The sequence below is a fragment of the Ascaphus truei genome, unplaced genomic scaffold (assembly GCF_040206685.1).
Source record: "Ascaphus truei isolate aAscTru1 unplaced genomic scaffold, aAscTru1.hap1 HAP1_SCAFFOLD_1127, whole genome shotgun sequence".
NCBI lineage: Eukaryota > Metazoa > Chordata > Amphibia > Anura > Ascaphidae > Ascaphus > Ascaphus truei.
The window spans coordinates 49-20,891 of NW_027453994.1; the positions used below are offsets into that span (position 1 = coordinate 49).

At 47.8% G+C, this 20,843-nt stretch overlaps 1 protein-coding gene across 1 annotated transcript in view; it reads left to right on the forward strand.

Annotated features, from left to right (window-relative positions):
• Positions 1 to 245: 245 nt before the first annotated feature.
• Positions 246 to 20,843, forward strand: part of ARHGEF39 (Rho guanine nucleotide exchange factor 39) — a gene marked incomplete at both ends in the record, with an annotated part of 59,707 nt that continues 39,109 nt past the window's right edge. Inside the window, 2 exons of the mRNA XM_075581214.1 lie at positions 246 to 327; positions 12,112 to 12,232. Coding sequence (XP_075437329.1) covers positions 246 to 327; positions 12,112 to 12,232 — 203 coding nt within the window. The remainder of the gene's footprint in view (positions 328 to 12,111; positions 12,233 to 20,843) is intronic.

Consider the following 20,843-nt stretch of genomic DNA (forward strand, 5'->3'; position numbering starts at 1 on the left):
CAACCTTTCACCCTCTCAACCTTTCACCCTCTCCCCCTTTCACCCTCTCCCCCTTTCACCCTCTCCCCCTTTCACCCTCTCCCCCTTTCACCCTTTCACCCTCTCCCCCTGTCACCCTCTCCCCCTCTCCCCGTCACCCTGTCCCCCTTTCACCCTGTCCCCTCCCCCCCTCTCAGCCTCTCCCCCTTTCACCCTCTCCCCCTTTCACCCTCTCACCCTCTCCCCCCTCTCAGTTCTATTGTGAGGTTTTTCGCGCTCGCTGCAGTCGTCTGAAAATCACTCAGAGCGGAATCTGCGGAAAGATCCCGAAATACTGAACGTGAACAGGTGAGGTGTGGGGAGAGAGAGAGAGGGGTAATGGAGAACAGGTGAGGTGTGGGGAAAGAGAGAGAGAGAGAGAGAGGTAATGGAGAACAGGTGAGGTGTGGGGAAAGAGAGAGGGGTAATGGAGAACAGGTGAGGTGTGGGGAAAGAGAGATAGAGGGGTAATGGAGAACAGGTGAGGTGTGGGGAAAAAGAGGGGTAATGGAGAACAGGTGAGGTGTGGGGAAAGAGAGAGGGGTAATGGAGAACAGGTGAGGGGTAATGGAGAACAGGTGAGGTGTGGGGAAAGAGAGAGGGGTAATGGAGAACAGGTGAGGTGTGGGAAAGAGAGATAGAGGGGTAATGGAGAACAGGTGAGGTGTGGGGAAAGAGAGAGGGGTAATGGAGAACAGGTGAGGTGTGGGGAAAGAGAGAGGGGTAATGGAGAACAGGTGAGGTGTGGGGAAAGAGAGAGAGAGAGATAGAGGTGTAATGGAGAACAGGTGAGGTGTGGGGAAAGAGAGATAGAGGGGTAATGGAGAACAGGTGAGGTGTGGGGAAAGAGAGAGAGAGAGGGGTAATGGAGAACAGGTGAGGTGTGGGGAAGAGAGAGAGAGAGGGGTAATGGAGAACAGGTGAGGTGTGGGGAAAGAGAGAGAGATAGAGGGGTAATGGAGAACAGGTGAGGTGTGGGGAAAGAGAGAGGGATAATGGAGAACAGGTGAGGGTAATGGAGAACAGGTGAGGTGTGGGGAAAGAGAGAGGGGTAATGGAGAACAGGTGAGAGGGAGGGAGAGAGCAGGTCAGGCAGGAAGAGAATGGAAGTAAAGGGGTGACATGAAGAGGGGAGAACAGGTAGTGGAGGGAGAGAAGAGGGAGAAAACAGTTGAGGTGTGTGTGTCTGTGTGTGTGTGTGTGTCTGTGTATACATTTCTTCCCGTTACTTATCTTTCTCCGAGTCCTTCCATGGCAGTACACACAATGGGTTTATGCCCCTCATCCCACTTAAGATCCCCAGTCATACATTTAGCTGCCAGGACTTTTCTCAAACATTATTGCATCACGGAGCAGAAGTACTGTCTTCCAAAAAATACCTCTTCGGCACAGGCAAAGTCTGTGTACGCTCATGGAAGGACTCGGAGAAAGATAAATTAAAGTAAGAAATGTATACCTTTTCTCTATTGTCCTTCCCATAACCGTACCCCCGCAATGGGGATGCACCAAAGCAATCCAATTAAGGGTGGGAAGAGTCTGGAATGATCGCTTGAAAAACCTTTCTTACTAGCCCAGCTTCCTCTGAGGCTGACACATCTAACTTATATGTACAGCAGGGCCCCTGGTATACGGCGGGTTCCAGAGGCCCGCCGTGTAATGAAAATCGCCGGAAAGCGGATCCGGCGATTTTCACTTCTGCACATGTGCAAACCGGCATTTTTGCCGTTCTGCGCATGTGCAATTTATGGTATGTGCGCGCAACCTGTGGTCTGCGCATGCTTGCCGGGCGCACCTGCCCGTTCTGCGCATGCGCGACTGAGAATCCAAAATGGCGGCCCCCTTCTCAGTGCCGCCGTATAAGCGGATCACCGAGAAGCGGGGCCCTGCTGTACTTAATGAACAGTGGGAAAAAATGAGACACGGTTACCGCACTTACTCCGCTGGCGTCTTCACCCAGTTGATACCGGGCTCATGAATATGCGCTGTTGACGCGGTGTGCTTCGGATCGTTGTCCTGGTAGAAATGGTGACCATTGGGGAACTCGCGTGTGATGTATTCCACAATCTCAGGCACAATTTGCTCTTGGAAAAAAGCTTTATTCATGATTCCTATAACAAGAAAAGAAAAGTGCTCAAAAAACTGCACACTAGTACAGTACAGTGCATAAGGCAAAATTATATTTTTTATATTGTACCTTCAAAGATGACGATGCATCCTGGTCCACGCCTAGAGATGGCACCCCACACATGCATCTTCACTGGGTGTTTTGGACGCGGCTTCATAGATATGCGACCTTTTTTGTGGAATGCAAAGGTGGCAAATCTCTCCAGCGATACAGTAGACTCGTCAGTGAAGATGCAATCCTGGAAAGTTTCCCCACTGTCGATCCATGCCTGGGCCTGGACCACTCTCTTGATCTTGTTAACGTCCCTTATCATAGGGTATGCTCTGTAATGACAAGGAATAATTTTATAGGTACAGTATAGTTTCTTAAACAACACTTTAACCTCCTGTACTGTCCAGTACTAACCTCACACATCCATATTTCCACCCAATTCTGCGTCTCATCTTCTTTATGCTGGCCTCGGATACAGTGAGATTGTGATTTTGCAGCAGAGTGTATTTGACCCTTAAGTCACTCTTCTCATCATTCTCTTCACTTATTTTGTCGACCAGAAGAGTTGTCTCCCTACAGTGTACAGAAAAACAACAATCCGGTAAGTTACAGTGCAGTAGGCCACAAGTTCAGCACAACATTTACAGTAAACAATAATAGATGCAGCAATATAAACAATAATAGATATACTGTATTATATAGTTATATAAATATACTTACGCGTTAGTTACCGTTGGTGTCCTCGTGCGTTGTTTGGTTTTTCCGTGTGCATGATAGCACACGGTGGTTGATGGCACAACGAGGCCAGAAGTAGCTAACCAGCGTTGGATAGCAGCAATTCGGTGTCCGCTCGTGTACATCTCCTTAATTCTCATGCTGAGATCCTTTGAAATCTTTATAACAGGCATAGCTGCGAGTAGAAAGAAATACAAGCACAAGAATGTATATTCGATGTGTATTTAATGTGCAGTGAATCCACAAAATGGATGGTGTATTTATACGATAATGACTCACACGCCAACTTTCAACACCTGTACCTCGTCGCCATGCATAAAAGGTTACACACTTTGCATAGCCCACCACTCGATGATCTGTGTCTGAACTTGCCCTTGACCAGATACTGCATTGTGACAAGGTGATAGTGAAAAAACAGGCGCTAATAAAATGCTAATTATAATAATATATAACCCTAATAATTCAGTGAAAAATATATAATAAACATATAATAGTGCTATAACTTAAAGTGACTAAAATAGTGCAACCATAAACTTAATAAAAGTTGTAACCCCCTGCTCAAACCCTCTGGAAGGGACTGTCTTGACTGGTCCCAGATGATCGATACAAATTCTCACAACCCAGGGGGAGCATGGGGGAAAAACAACAGAAAAAACACAAACTTAGTGCAGACAATCAGATTCAATATTGAAGCGTGTGTTCAGACTTGGCTCTTATGTGCAGCCTACTCACAAGATGGTAGTAGGGTAAAGGCAATATCAGGATAAGTGGAATCTATGGAGTCCTCTAGACGCAGACAGGATACAACTCAGGCTCAGAAGTCAGGTGCAAAGATACATGGGAAAATAAAGAGAAATCTCCATGGTGCAGGTCAATGGTACAAAAGGTATCTTTATGAAAATGCTAAAATTGTGCACTTACAATATAAAAAAGTATAGTTAACATGTATCACTTAAAAGTGAATGAGGAGTGTTAGGGATGTTGCCGCAGCTCACCGCACCGCCGACGCTTCGTTATCTCACACTTCTCCTGACGAAGCCAGCTGTCCTATTGGCGAAACGCGTAGAGTGGACCCGCCCAGGAAGTGTGAGGATTGGTGCTGCAAGCTATCAATCTCGAGCCGCACCGGAAGTGATGCGACGGAGGTCATTGTTTACACCGGAAGTGACGTATCGCATCGGAGAGAGTGCTGGAGGTGATCCCCAGACATTGCGGTGGAGAGGGGACCACAGAAAGCTCATCAAGCAGGAATAACGAAGTGTCGGAGGTGCGGTGAGCTGCGGCAACATCCCTAACACTCCTCATTCACTTTTAAGTGATACATGTTTACTATACTTTTTTATATTGTAAGTGCACAATTTTAGCATTTTCATAAAGATACCTTTTGTACCATTGACCTGCACCATGGAGATTTCTCTTTATTTTCCCATGTATCTTTGCACCTGACTTCTGAGCCTGAGTTGTATCCTGTCTGCGTCTAGAGGACTCCATAGATTCCACTTATCCTGATATTGCCTTTACCCTACTAACGTCTTGTGAGTAGGCTGCACATAAGAGCCAAGTCTGAACACACGCTTCAATATTGAATCTGATTTTCTGCACTCAGATACTGCATTGTGCCATCTGCTTCCATGGATCAACCCCGATTCTACGGACGCAGGAAGCCACTCGCCTCTGCCGTGCCTGTCGCGCAGAAAAAGCGAAAGGCAGGAGCCATTTCCAAGCCAAGTCCAAAGAGAAAGGCTAAGGCTAATAAAGAAAACCTTCTGCTGATCCCAAAGGCTAAGGGTTTTAATACACGTAAGCCTTATTATGTCAAGAAGAAATTCTGTGATGTACACTCAAGGCAAAACAGATGGCTGCCAACCCATCGAACCCGCAGGCCACTTCCTCGATTACGCTTCGACGTCTCTGCCGCTGCTTTCCCGGAAATCTACAGCCCATCTTCTCCACTACTCGTCCACGACGCTGCTGCCGCTCTCCCGGAAACCCACAGCCCATCTTCTCCACTACTCTTCGACGACGCTGCCGCTGGTCTCCCGGAAATCCACGGGTCACTTTCTCCATTACGCTTAAACGACTATGCTGCTTCTCGTCCGGAAATCCACAGGTCACTTTCTCCATCCCTCTTCGAACGACGCTGCCACTTCTCTCCTGGAAATCCACAGGTCACCTCCTCCAATCTTCTTCGACGACGCTGCCGCTTCTCTCCAGGGAACCCCCATCTCATCCTCCGTAGTACTCATCCACCCAGATGTCCACAGCACCCCATGCACAAGAACCAGCTCGTTAGACCGCATTCTTTTAGAGACCATGCTAAATATGGATCGACGGATGGAGAAGATGGATCGACGGATGGAGAAGATGGATCGACGGATGGAGAAGATGGATCGACGGATGGAGAAGATGGATCGACGGATGGAGAAGATGGATCGACGGATGGAGAAGATGGATCGACTGATGGAGAAGATGGATCGACGGATGGAGGAGATAGAGACTGACATAGCGGGGATACATAATTTGCTCAGTGTGCATGCCCCTGTATCCCCGACGCCGGAGCAGGAGGGTGGCATGGATGTGATGAATGGGACCTTCGACCACCTTGCAACACCAAGAGCACCCCCTCCACCAGAAGATTTGTGTACATGTATGCCGTTGACGAGGAGGATAACATGACAACCCCGTCAAGACCCGCCAGGAGACAACATGGCGACCAAGACAGGAGGAAAGCTTCCTCCCAGACAACCTACCCTCGCCCGCCGTCACAAGCACACCCGCTCCCAGAAGCACACCCGCTCCCAGAATCCAACCTACATACGCTTGCATCAATACGGTGCCCGACATCATCCTGCGCGAGCTGCCAGGGAGAAGTATATGGTGATGAGTGCTGGTTTACCCCAGAAGTATGGCATGTTAATTTTTAAGCACCACGTGTCCTACTTGGTGTACTGCGGGTGGGCCAAAAATGTAAACTACAAAGGAAATCGCGAAAAAAGGGCGCTTCCTGAAAATTTAAGAAGGACTATTGTGGAGGAATTGCGGCGCTATTTGTCAATTTTAGATCCTTTAATGAAAAGCGTTCGAGACTCCATTAATGGCATTTTGCGCCATACAAGGCATCGGCCCTGGAAGGACAATCTGGTGGGGATCGAATTTGCGTGACTGTTCAACTGTTGTTTATTTTTTGACTTGTTGCTTGTTTTAACTTGTATTAATAAAGAAATGTTTTTACTTTCACAAGACCTGCACAACTCCAGTCCTTGAGGGCCGCAAACAGGCCCGGTTTTCAGGATAAAACCGGGCCTGTTTGCGGCCCTCGAGGACTGGAGTTGTGCAGGCCTGACTTACTGTACTGTACACCATCCTACTGTAAATATTTTGACTTTCTGTACAGAGTTTCTAGAACATACAGTACTGTCCAGGCATACTGTACAGTACTGTATACTGTAGGCATGCTCAGTACTGTACATCACAAGAGTATTAAAACAATACATGCTGTACGGGTATAGAATACACATATGTACTGGAATACATGTAGAATAAATGCATACTTTTTATTTTTCGGGTTTATTATACAGTATATATAAAAAAGTATTGTATACGGTCTGAAAACAACAGCATACTGTTTCAGGTTTTCTATGGAGCTCTCAGTTACAGTATTCTATCCTAATCAATAACGGCCACTAAACTGTAGACTCCGGTACGTAGTTTTTTAAATCCGATTCAGCAATGTGCAGGCATTGCTACACAAAGCGATATTATCCATCGAAATCCCTCCATGTGCCGTTTTCCGCATGAGATGACAAAGCTTTCTTTTCTGAGGAAAAACAAAAGTACAAGTTTTACTGTAATGGTCCGTCAGTCCCCTAAAGAAGTTCCCACAGTCAGTCCCACCAATAATTTTCTCGGGGGGCGTCTCCTGTTCACATGCGCATGCGCCTACTGTTGATGTGATGACACGCATATGCGTTTCAAGAAGGTTCCAATGCGCATGCGCCTAGCGTTCCACCTATTGTGCAGTATCTACTGTAGAAGCCGCTCAGCCAATGATATTGCTTACAGGAGAATCGCTTGACTGAGCATTGATATTGATATTTCAAAAACAGAATAAAATACGGCAACATTACTCACCATAGACTTTGCCAATCAGCTGGCGCCGAGCCACTGCCAGTCCCGTATTCTTGATTATACACGTAGTTGACAGGTGCCAGCGGATGAGGCTGGAAATCGCTTTGGTACATGCAAGCTTGCTGGAATCTGTACGCGAAATCCGGCTCAGGCTGCAGGTATCCGGGCGGGGACAGACAGCAAGGGTTGCCGGTCACCAGGTTTTCACTGACGGTCTGACCGTTATTGGATGCTGGCGCTGTCGCTGGCGCATTGCTTGCCAGCGACTGACGTTTCTTAGTTGGTTTTAGCATGACCTTTCGCCTTTTGAAGTCTCCATGATCAAAGATACGGGAAAAATCTGGTGATACACACCAATACCCTCCAATAACACCGGGATCAATACGAAAAAACACGGATCGATACATAACTTTTTCCTTATTGCACGCCTCCACACACGAGCATCTGGTGAAAATTTGTAAAAGTCATAGTTTTTGATAAAATACTGATAAATTTGACCAACTGTTGCCATCTTATCATCGGTTGCATTAATCGCGGCCCATATTAAATAAGCGTACGTTTTGTCGGGTTTTTGGAACACGGACTGCGGTGGTGCACTCATGTCGGGACTCTCAGGACAATAAAACACCAGACACTGTGCATGTATTTTTTAATATGAAAAGCCTAAATTGATACATTATTGTAACTTCTTCAGTACCAAGGCCAATTTACAATGGACCACTGTGGTATTTTTTTAAACACCTGCAAGTCGACACATTACTGCAGCCCGGGGAAGGCTGATGGCGTGTAGACTCTATAGGAAAGCTGCAGGTGTTGAGAGAACGCCCCCTAGCTTGCTCGGCTGCCTGGAGGCTATTTTTGCCTAGTCCTTTCCTCTGCAGGGAAGCACTGGTGAGTCACTCTCACTCCTGCGCTGAATCGTTAGAAGCCCTGCGTGTGAATGTGCCGCCGCCGACTCGCACGTTTCGCGTACTATTGCGTGGGGGGGGGAGGGGGTCCTATACACCTTGCAAGGTCATATTAGGAAAGTATGTTGAAATGATACGGCAGGATTTTTCCAAAATAATTTTGACAATTATTGTCACGAAGTAGTGACTTTTAACCCAATTTCCAGGAATGCATTATATCTCCAGTTCTATATTTACCGTATACTTTATTAAGATATAAACTTGGCCGAAGCGTTTAAAAGATGCTTAATATGATTTCTCCTATTTAGAGGATGGGACTGAAGACGAATCCCACGTGCAATCCCTCGGGTGCTAATGTGCCAGGCACATATATCCACCTAGATTCTTTTTTAAGGAGCTCCTTATCCCAGTCCCCTCTCGCATACCAGGGGAGAATTCGTCTATTCCAATGAATTTTACTAGATTGTTGTCATTATTATGGAAATTATTTTGGAAAAATCCTGCCGTAACATTTCAACATACTATCCTAATATGACCTTACAAGGTGTATAGGAAAACAAATTAATGGCATTCAAAACGAAATTATTATTGAATGATCACAGATCCGTAATCTGAAAATGTAACAAATAACCCAAGTGAACATAAGGTATTAACTCTATGAAAAATCACTTCTATTTCTCCCATTCTGGTTGCTATATGCAGGGCAACCTAATAACTGTGCTTTAGGGAATACTTACCTTGTAATGCTTAAGATGACTTAGTGTTCTAAAGCAGGGAGAAGTGTGCCAATCGCCTAATAGCATACGCAATTGTTAAAAACAATCAGAACAAGATTGCAGGTTCAAGGCATTTGATTAGACACACAAGGGGTTAATATGTTATGCAACCTTTTTTGCACGCGGCTACAAAAGCCCCAGGTATAGGACTGGGACTCTTCCCCCCCTCCTCCCCCCCCCCCAATATTGCGCCTTGAGAAAGCATGTATTCACGTGAAACGCGCGCTTCGCCGGCACATCACGTGAAGGGATTCTAACGATACAGCGCAGGAGTGAGAGGCTGAGGCCCCGCTGCCTCAGTCGGCGCGCTCGCACTGCATGCAGGGAGCTGGGGGGCGGCGTGGTTTGAGCGGAGGGCTGCAGCGCAGTACAAGTGCCGGCGTACAAGGAGGGCTGCAGTACAAGTGCCGGCACGTCTTCCGGGTCACCTAACCCCCCTGGTGCCAGTACTTGGTACCACACAATCCTTATCACACTGAATCTGGTTGTGTCTGTGTGTGTATCTATACCGAGGGGCAGACTGTCTACTAACAACCACCTACAAGGACATAGATGTGTAAGGAAATCCTCTGTTGTGACGTATATTACACCACAGAAGGACAAAGATACCTTTACGTGACAGCGCTCACACAGGGCCGTGTGAGTGACATTAATTATATTTATTTATTCCATCACATCCATCCCTTTTCACTCCCCTCATTGGTATGAGCGGTGAGGCTATGGCTGGGGTTTTTTTTTAACTCCTTGAGCATCAAGCTCAATACTTACCTTTGCTTGACTATTGGCTTCACATCTTTTCAGACACAATTTGTGTCTATCTCCACATAGGAGTTGTATGTATATCACTGTTCACTTTGTGCTCCCAACTCTCTTTTGTGTTTTTATTGCATGCACAGTTAAAAATAATGTATATTATAGCATATATAACAGTTACAGACCAGATTAAAATGTGAGACTGCTGGTAGGGGTTAACCAGGCTATCTAGTAAAGGTTAAGCCCTCTGGTTACCCCGGAAAACGTGGGGTTAAAGTGACCCCGGGTTTTTCTATTTTCTTGTTCCCTTTGCCCTAGAACTGTGAGATTTCTTGTGTGTCAGTTTTAGGGGGGATATTTGGGTAGAAATACAATTATTTTGTTTGCAGGAGTTCGGGGGCCGAAGTTGATGATTTTCCGGTACGCGGGGTGAATTACACCGGGGCAACCCAGTGTCCCCCAGACTCCTGGATTTCCAAATATCCCAAATCCATTCCCATTATAAGTATAAGTATAAGATTCCCCAAAGTATATTCTTTATTAAAGTGTATTTTATAATGTGTTCTACATTTACTATAAGGCTCTATGCAGTCAGCCAGGGCATCTGGTTAAGGTGCCAGCAAGTCTGCATAGAGTCCATAGATGAAAGAGGAGACGGGATGTTGAGAGGTGTCGAGGTGCTAAGTGGCTGGGACAGGGCAGAGTACTGGGTCCAGAGAACAGAGACCCCCTGTGGGGAGAATCCTCTGGTCTTCCAGACTCAGTGGAGCCTGCCCAGTAGGTGGCAATGGGTTGACTAGGGGAAGCGGCAGAATGTCTGCGCGTTTCCCATTAGTCAGTCCATATGTCCCGCCCACGGGGTTATCCCAAGCCAGCTTGGCACACCCCTCCTTTGACGTCAGCCAAATGATGAGCTCCCTTTCCTATTGGCTGTTGGGGAGAAATGCCCACGCTATGATTGGTCGCTCCTCCTTCCTCCATGCTGAGGATAGCTTAGCAGAGGGTATATAAGGAGATGGCCGAGTTAGAGTACCAGACCATCCAGTGGCTTATGTCAATGAAGCCAGGGCGGCTTTTCAAAGTTGCTCTGTTTTAAATATCAGAGCAACCAGCTTAGTTTTGAAGCTAGTTAAGCCTGCCTCTCAGAGACAAAGTCCTGACTTTTGCGGCCAATTCTACAAACGAACTAGCGATCGCGGTCACGTTTTGTTGCGAAAAACAGTTCCAGGAGTATCGGTACTAGGTCCCGGTCAGGAGTTTCTGCTGAATCTCGGTACAGGACGTCCGGAACAAGGTTCCGACCAGGGTAAGCCCTGCACCGAGGAAAGGCTAGCTCTCATACTCCAGACCCCAGTAAGTGTGTATATTTCTGTATTTTGTGTGTTGTTGTATTTCCGAGGTTTTATCCAAATAAACCCCATTTTATTTCACTGCCTTGTTTTGCCTATAGACTGATCCCAAAAATATAAATGTGTTAAAAGACTTGGTCTACCGTGACAGAGACAGCTTTAGTTGTGAAAGAACTTAAACTGGTGGTGGATGTGAGAGTTTCCGGTAGGTTGTTCCAGTTTTGGGGTGCACAGTAAGAGGAGGAGGAGCGGCCAGATACTTTGCTGAACCTTGGGACCATGAACAGTCTTTTGGAGTCAGATCTCAGATGATAAGTGCTGCATGTGGTTGGGGTGGGGATCTTGTTCTGATAAGTTGGTAGCTTGCCCAGAAAGTATTTGAAGGCAAGACAGAAGAGATGAACTTTGCGCCTAGACTCAAGTGATGACCAATCTTCTTTGAGTATTTCACAATGTGTTGTAATTGCATTGGAGGACAAAGCAGCAAATTGAGTTGTAGAATATAAAGTTTGCCAAGGTGGGTTTGAGGTGCCGAGCCATATAGTATGTCCCCATAGTCTTTAATTGGCATTAGCATCTGCTGTGTGATACACTTTCTGACCAGCAGACTTAGGGAGGATTTGTTCCTGTAAAGTACACCTAATTTGGCATAGGTTTTGGATGTCAGGGTATCAATGTGCAACCCACAAGGGGCTAGGATAGTATTAGAGTTTTTGTTCTGATTTGTAGCTTCATTATTGGAAGCTTTAGAAATTTAGCCTTGGTCCCAAATACCATTGTCACATGTCGGGAGCCCCCCTGCAACCCCAATCCCATCTCCTGTATATGGGGGGCCAGCACGCCGGGAGCCCCCCTGCAACCCCAATCCCATCTCCTGTATATGGGGGGCAAGCACGCCTGGAGCTCCCCTGTGACCACAATTCTTTCCTGTATATGGGGGGACCAGCACGCCAGGGCCCCCTTGTAATCTCAATCATTTCTCCTGTATATGGGGGGACCAGCACACCGGGAGCCGTCTGTAACCCCAATCCTATCTTCTGTATATGAGGGAGACTGGCACGCCGTGAGCCCCCCTGTAACCCCAATCCTTTCTCCTGCATATGGGTGGACCAGTATGCCGGAGCCCCCCTGTAATCCCAATTCTTTTCTGTATTTAGGGGGATCAGCATGCCAGGAGCCCCCCTATAACCTCAATCCTTTCCTGTATATGGGGGAACCTGTTTATATGTGTATATATATGTATACGTGTGTGTGGGTGTATGTGTGTATGTATATTTATTCATGTGTATATGTACTAAAAAGTGTATATGTATGTACTGTACACACAGGGCCCTCTTGTCCTCTCTGGAGCTTGGGCTCCTCGGTTCCGGGTTTGAGATTTTCTCGCAGTCTCTGGATCTCTACAAGAAACACGCAGACAGCATTGAGACTACGCTGCAGGTCCTTGAGGTACTAATACTGCTCCACGCTGCAACGTACAGATATTGCTGCCTTTGCAAGTCCTAGAGGTACCTATTTTGCCCCCAGCTGCAACATAGGGTTGCCAGGTGTCCAGTGTGATGGTAGGGGTAGACAGCTTCACATACTAAAGGTGAAGCCCGGCTGGATGCCCCTATATCGTGTGTAATGGCCGCCTCTGTGAGGCTCATTTGGCCTGGATGTCATATTTTGTGTAACCCCTTCCAGGAAAGAGCTAATCACTGTGTCATGTCTGGAAGGGGAAAAAATGTATATTTTGGGGAACAGGGGTTGTATATGTATAAAAGCACTTTATTCTCTGTGTTAGTGTACTCCACCATACAGTTGGCAAGCCAGTAGTGTATTTGTTGTGTTTGTGGAATTTCTCTGTGTTCAGTGCCAGTAAATCACTTGGCTAGGCTTGGCATTTGGATGGCTTTAGTGTAAGGCCTGCTTCCCTGATCCTATCTAGGACCGCCGCTATATGAACTAGATGAGTGTCCCAGTCATCACTAAACACAGCTATGTAGACTAGATAAGCCCTAGCATAGCCCTGCATCCCTTCCAGCAACCGGTTGACCAGGTGCTGGAACGTGGCCGGCGTGTTCTTCATCCTGAATGGCATGACCGAAAACTCGGGATGATGAAAGCCGATATTTCCGGGGTCAACGGGATCCTTTTTGGATCTGCCCTTCCCTCTCGACAGATGTATGGTGGTCAAATACCTGGCCCCAGCGAGCTCGTCTAAGAGCTCATCCATACGAGGCATGGGATAGGCATCCGCCACAGTCTGAGCATTGAGCTGCCGCCAGTCCACACAGAACCGAGTGGTACCATCCTTCTTGAGCACCAGGACTACTGGCGAAGCCCAAGGGCTCTGAGAATGGGAAATTACCCCTACGGCCCGCATCTCCTCAACCTCCCCCTCAATGCTCCGCTTCACCTCCACAGAGACCCTGTACGCGTTCTTGTGGAGGGGCCGATGATCCCCGGTGCTGACCTGGTGATCGGTTAGATGGGTCTTGCCCTGCTTATCCATAAACAGGACCTGGTGCTCCTCTAACATCTCCTGTGAGGGAGCCGTGAGTTGGGGACCGATCCCCACTTGCTCCACTGAGCAAGGAGATTGGGCAGAACCTGGCTTGCCGGATCTCCCAGCCAACACCGCCGGCCCACTTTATGTGGTAAGTCCTGTGCCTTTCTGTCTCTGGATTCATGTTTAAAACATAATTGCACTCATTCATCCGCTGGTGAAACGTGTACGGCAAGTAGTTTGTTCTGCCGAGTGGACTTCAGAACAAGCACTTTGCTGCCCAGAGATCAATTCTCTACTATGGCTATGCCAATTATACCGGTGCTTTTGCCTGGTCTGAGCTGCCTCGGGGTTAGCCTGTGTCAATCACATGAGTTCCTCTAACCAGTCCCTGAGCCCCACCACATACTGCATCACCGAAGCATCAGTATTGGCGGTCTCCCCTCACAATACAGATTGAGCGGTCCCCAGACACAACGCCCATACAGATGCTCGAAGGGGGAAAAGCCAGTAGACTCCTGCGGCACCTCTCGAAACGTGAAGAGCAGATGCTGCAAGCGAGCTTCCCAGTCTCCCCCTTTGGCTTGCAGCATTTGTTTCAAGGTCCCATTGAACCGCTCAAACAATCCGTTAGTTATGGGATGGTAGGGGGCTTTGTGGAGGCCTTTAACCCCGCACGTAGCCCAGAGACATTGGAGCAGTTGGGACATGAACTGCGCCCCCTGATCGGTTAGGCTCTTGCTCGGGAAACCTACCCTAGTGAAGATCTCAATCAGTGCCAACATCACCTTACGCACTTTGATCGAGGACAGAGCTACAGCCTCCGGATACCGGGTGGCAAAATCGGCCACGTGAGGATGTAGCGCTTCCCCGAGTGACTAGGGTTCACTATATCTACCGCTAAGCGCTGAAAAGGCTCGCTGAACACCGATAGCGGTCTCAGGGGAGCCTTTGCACGGTCACCCAACTTGCCTACCTGCTCGCAGACATCACAGATGTGGCAAAACGCAGATTCCTCCTGTGATGCCCCCTCCCAGTAGAAGGTCTGCAATAGCCGGGCTCTGGTGCCCCACCAGAGGGATCGTATGGGCTACCTGCAACTACAGTTCCCTATATATACGGGGACCACTAGCTGTTGAATACCTGTCCACGGTCTGACCGGAGCACCCGGGGCTTGTTCCCGGTATAAGCCCACGGTGCCACAGTAACCAATCGGGCGCACCATCGTAGGCAGACTCGTGCCCTTCAGACCGGGGTCCGTCTGCACCGCCTCCCTGAACTCCTGATTCAGCTCTGGTTGAGCGTCCTCAGTCACATTGTCAAGAGAAATGTTGGAATGGATAGGGACTAAGGTCTGGCTCGTGCTGTTTTACCTGCCTTGACTCTACTGGGACATCAGCAAGTGTTGGCTCCAAAAGCTGGGGAGCGATGATCAGGGTAGTGGACGGCAGCACCAAAGTCACCTTCGCCTGGGCAACTGTCCAACTTTGGCTCCGGCTGGCCCCAGCCACGGGAGCATCCCAAGTAATTACCCAGCAGGATGTCGGTGTCCAAGCCTGGTAACACCCCAACATCCTGGACTCCTCTACCGGTGCCCCAGTCGAGGAACACCAGGGCAACTTGCAAAGACTTAGGGGCTCAATCCGGCATTCTCACCTGCATCCCTGTCCCTGGGAGCAGATTCTCTGGGCTGACCATATCAGGTCGCACCAGAGTTACCGTAGCGCCGCTGTCCATCATGCCAGACGCCTGCCGATGGCCTATGGTCACCGGATACAAATAACATTGACGGACATCATTGTTCTCCAGCTGACGGCTGCGACACGATGTCCCTCTGGATCCTCCTTCCTGCTGGAACCGCTAGCTGGATCAACTGCTTCACCTGCTGCACTGCTTCATCTTGCTCCGCTGTAGGTGATCGGCCTTGCCGCTTGTGAGCGTTGGATTGGGGTTTCTGGAACGAGGTGGGTTGGGGGTGTACACTTGCAGATGGCCCGGCCGGTTGCATTGGTAGCACCGGCGCTTGTGGACCAACTCCACGGGCTTTGCACCAGCAGCACTTGACTTGCTCTGCCACGGCTTGGTGGCCTGGGGAGAGTCAGCTGCCCTGGGGACTTGGGTTGCCAGCATGGGGGCGGGAGCCAGGACCCACTTCTTGTAATGTGGTCATAAATTCATCGGCCATCATGGCGGCCTCCATCACACCCTGGAACGTGGTGACTCCGCATCTGGCTACCCACCTACGGCTGTGATTGGTTAGCCGGAAGTCTAATTCCACGTAGGTGTCCCCGGCGCCTTTGTCCAGAGTCCTGAACTGGGCGCGATAGATCTCCGGCGTTTTGGCAGGGAAGGAATTAACCAGGCTTATAATAAAGATCAAGCCCGCTTGGTTACCCCTGACCTGTGTTTTGGGGTCCTAGAGTGTCAGCTCTTGAGCCCGGGCAGTGTGTATGTATTACAGTGACTGTGTGCAAATTATGAGAAAACTGCCATTTTTGTGTTTTACCCTTTTCCCGGGGTGCTGGGACCGGGAGATTTTCAGGAGGTAACTTTCAGGGTGGGTTTGCCGGAGAAAGTCGTTACAGATTGTGGCTATGTATCGGGGTTCTCAAGTTATGAGTTACCCCAGAAATGTATCTGGGAATCAAGAGAGCTTCTCGGATATATAGAAGCCCTGGGCTCCGGGCAGACCCCATCCTGAAAATGTTCTTGCGACTCACCACTAGGACGTCCTGCTTCAGCATAATCCAGGAAAAGGTAAAATGAGGCACAGGGTTCCCTAGTATAATGGAGGAAGCCCAAGTAATGCCCACGTACTCTGAATCCAGGATAGGGGTTCAGGGGGGAAATCATATGTGTTAAATGTATGAATTAGGGTAGCCCCCGCTCAGGATAAAGCGCAGAGTTTAGTGGGGGGTAAATGTATGAATTAGGGTAGCCCCCGCTCAGGATAAAGCGCAGAGTTTAGTGGGTGGTAAGGAAAATGTTGAATTCATGTTAGAATAAAGCTGTGTAAGTTAGGTTTTAAAGTATAGCTAACTTTAGTTAGGAGCATCCTAGAAAGATGATATTGGGTGTGGGCATTACTGAGGTACAAACACATAAAGGGGTTATGTTTCTGAACATTAACGTTCACCCCCAGTATTGAATGAATGTCCCCTATAATTTTGATATTTTAAAGTTATAAGAGTAAGGAAATTAACATTATAGTCAGGAGATGACACTTAGGGTGCGATATCCTGGCCTTTGAAATGCTTAGCAGAAAACCTTTGAGCTTCAAAGAAATAGAAGTGAGAGTATTTGTTCAGAGGAGGGCTTGTGGCTACTAGATCAAAGGGTCTAGCTAGACTGAGCGGCATTCATTAAGAAAGCAGGATGGCATATGCTAAGTAGCAAGTGGCCAGTGTGCGGGGGGGGGGGCAGATTACATTTTTGTTGCATATGCTCTGTCACTTTTCTGAAGCCAGGGATGCCAGGAGTTATCCACCTGGCAAAGCATGACTACTGGTCGTGGAGGGGGCCAGAATGACACATCACCACCTGGAGGGCCTGCACACATTGTTCCACGGACGCCTCAGGTCCCAGAGAAGCCATTATAGCCACAAAATCGATTGCCACAGCAGGTGTGGCTCCCTGGTTAACCACAGGGTTCCCTCCGAATCACTCACAAGGACATTGACCCCTGAGCCCCTGGCAAGGGCGTTAGTGGCCGCAGCCACCGCTGCATTGGCAACCTCGGACAAGCCGGCCTTGTGCCGCTCAATGTCCTCCGCGAGGTCCACCTTTTCTCTGCCCTCAGTTGTCAGACCATAGCCCTTATAACGATCTACAATATCGGCCATTGTATGGACACAGTAACGGCCAGCTCTTCCGGCCATCTTGGATCAGGTCAACTAAGCAAAATGGGGAACGTGAAAGGAGAGGTACACCAGACTATGCACTATATATTTTCAACCACTTGTGCTGCAGTCTTGAAATCAAGACTGACTCAGAACTGAAACTCCCGCAAGAATTTCAGAACTGAGCCTAGTGATCCCACCGCTGCCACCAGAAAAAGCCTGCCACGTTTACCACTGGATCACTATTACCAGACAGGACACAGAAGTTGAATAAACGAAAGTTTATTCTGGCAAGCCAGCAAACACACAAAATACATAAGCACAGTGAAACACCAACTGGGGGTCTGAGGCCAAGAAACTAGCCTTAACTAGGTGCAGGGGCCGGCTTCAGTCGGCTTGCCCTGAGCGTCTTCTTCCCCGGCTTCTCAGTGCTTTCTCAGTGCTATTTCACACAAAGTACATTTGAATGTCCCGCGAGCCTCCAAAGTTGTTCTTGTTCCCTGATCGGGCTTACTCCTTACATAGGTTTCAGTTGCTATACTTAACATCGAGCAGAGGCCGCAGACCAATCACAGCGCGGATCGTGACGGTGCGGCCAATCGGAGGACGAGATCTCGCCCAGCTGCACCAATCAGAGAAGGGGGCTGGCATAAGCGCTCGGGACGGCCCCTTGATGACTTAGCTGCTGGCAAGCGGCAAATTTGAACTTGCCAATAGGAATCATGTCTACAGGGCTCAGACCCGGCAGACGGTTCCCTTCCGCTGGGAAGGCACCTCGGTGTCTGTGGGGATCAGAGGCTCTACCTCGCTGAGAGCCCATCCCCGGACCTGGTAATCAGCCATTCCTCACTCACCATTTGTCCCGGTACTTAGCCGCACCCAGCCTTTGTCATGACCTGGCATTTCCCTGCAGACAGCCCAGCTAAGTGAATAAGGCTTCATCCATGGTGGCCGCGACGGAGTGCGCGCCGCTCACAAGGTACAGCCCTCTATGGGGCAGGCCCCAGTCGGCGTGTTGTGGGCGCACACAAGGCACGATGCACGACCACATTTGCGAAACGACAAGATTTTTGTCGTAGCGGGCGAGGATTGGCCATGTCACGGCAGCAGTTCAGCCAATAAGGGAGAACCAGCCACGTGACATCATGGCCATTCCCCCCAGTCGTGAGTTGTCTGAAGTCCATCCGGTCGTGCTGATGCCTGGAAAGAGCGCCACCAGGCACCCCGTCACGAGCGCAACGCGTACACCGGACCGTATCCTTTCTGGGTCTGCATACATAGAAATGCTAATACATAGATTACATCGCTGACCCTTAACCCTAATACATCAATTACATCGCTGACTAACTGTATGGGGAACCTAACCCTAATACATGGATTACATCGCTGACCCTTAACCCTAATACATCGATTACATCGCTGATCCGTAACCCAAATACATCGATTACATCACTGACTAACTGTATGGGGAACCTAACCCTAATACATAGATTACATCGCTGACCCTTAACCCTAATACATCGATTACATCGCTGACTAACTGTATGGGGAACCTAACCCTAATACATAGATTACATCGCTGACCCTTAACCCTAATACATCGATTACATCGCTGACTAACTGTATGGGGAACCTAACCCTAATACATAGATTACATCGCTGACCCTTAACCCTAATACATCGATTACATCACTGACTAACTGTATGGGGAACCTAACCCTAATACATAGATTACATCGCTGACCCTTAACCCTAATACATCGATTACATCGCTGACTAACTGTATGGGGAACCTAACCCTAATACGTAGATTACATCGCTGACCCTTAACCCTAATACATCGATTACATCACTGACTAACTGTATGGGGAACCTAACCCTAATACATAGATTACATCGCTGACCCTTAACCCTAATACATCAATTACATCGCTGACTAACTGAATGGGGAACCTAACCCTAATACATCGATTACATCGCTGACTAACTGAATGGGGAACCTAACCCTAATACATCGATTACATCGCTGACCCTTAACCCTAATACATCGATTACATCGCTGATCCGTAACCCAAATACATCGATTACATCGCTGACTAACTGTATGGGGAACCTAACCCTAATACATAGATTACATCGCTGACCCTTAACCGTAATACATCGATTACATCGCTGACTAACTGTATGGGGAACCTAACCCTAATACATAGATTAGATCGCTGACCCCAACCCTAATACATCGATTACATCGCTGACTAACTGTATGGGGAACCTAACCCTAATACATAGATTACATCGCTGACCCTTAACCCTAATACATCGATTACATCGCTGACTAACTGAAAGGGGGAACCTAACCCTAATACATAGATTACATCGCTGACCCTAACCCTAATACATAGATTACATCGCTGACCCTAACCCTAATACATAGATTACATCGCTGACCCTAACCCTAATACATAGATTACATCGCTGACCCTAACCCTAATACATAGATTACATTGCTGACTAACTGTATGGGGAACCTAACCCTAATACATAGATTACATCAATGACCCTTAACCCTAATAAATCGATTACATCGCTGACCCTTAACCCTAATACATAGATTACATCGCTGACTAACTGTATGGGGAACATAACCCTAATACATAGATTACATCGCTGACCCTTAACCCTAATACATCGATTACATCGCTGACTAACTGTATGGGGAACCTAACCCTAATACATAGATTACATCGCTGACCCTTAACCCTAATACATAGATTACATCGCTGACCCTTAACCCTAATACATAGATTACATCGCTGACTAACTGTATGGGGAACCTAACCCTAATACATAGATTACATCGCTGACCCTTAACCCTAATACATCGATTACATCGCTGACTAACTGTATGGGGAACCTAACCCTAATACATAGATTACATCGCTGACCCTTAACCCTAATACATAGATTACATTGCTGACCCTTAACCTTAATACATAGATTACATCGCTGACTAACTGTATGGGGAACCTAACCCTAATACATCGATTACATCGCTGACTAACTGTATGGGGAACCTAACCCTAATACATAGATTACATCGCTGACCCTTAACCCTAATACATAGATTACATCGCTGACTAACTGTATGGGGAACCTAACCCTAATACATAGATTACATCGCTGACCCTTAACCCTAATACATCGATTACATCGCTGACTAACTGTATGGGGAACCTAACCCTAATACATAGATTACATCGCTGACCCTTAACCCTAATACATCGATTACATCGCTGACTAACTGTATGGGGAACCTAACCCTAATACATAGATTACATCGCTGACCCTTAACCCTAATACATCGATTACATCGCTGACTAACTGTATGGGGAACCTAACCCTAATACGTAGATTACATCGCTGACCCTTAACCCTAATACATCGATTACAAAGCTGATCCGTAACCCAAATACATCGATTACATCACTGACTAACTGTATGGGGAACCTAACCCTAATACATAGATTACATCGCTGACCCTTAACCCTAATACATAGATTACATCGCTGACCCTTAACCCTAATACATCAATTACATCGCTGACTAACTGTATGGGGAACCTAACCCTAATACATAGATTACATCGCTGACCCTTAACCCTAATACATCAATTACATCGCTGACTAACTGTATGGGGAACATAACCCTAATACATAGATTACATCGCTGA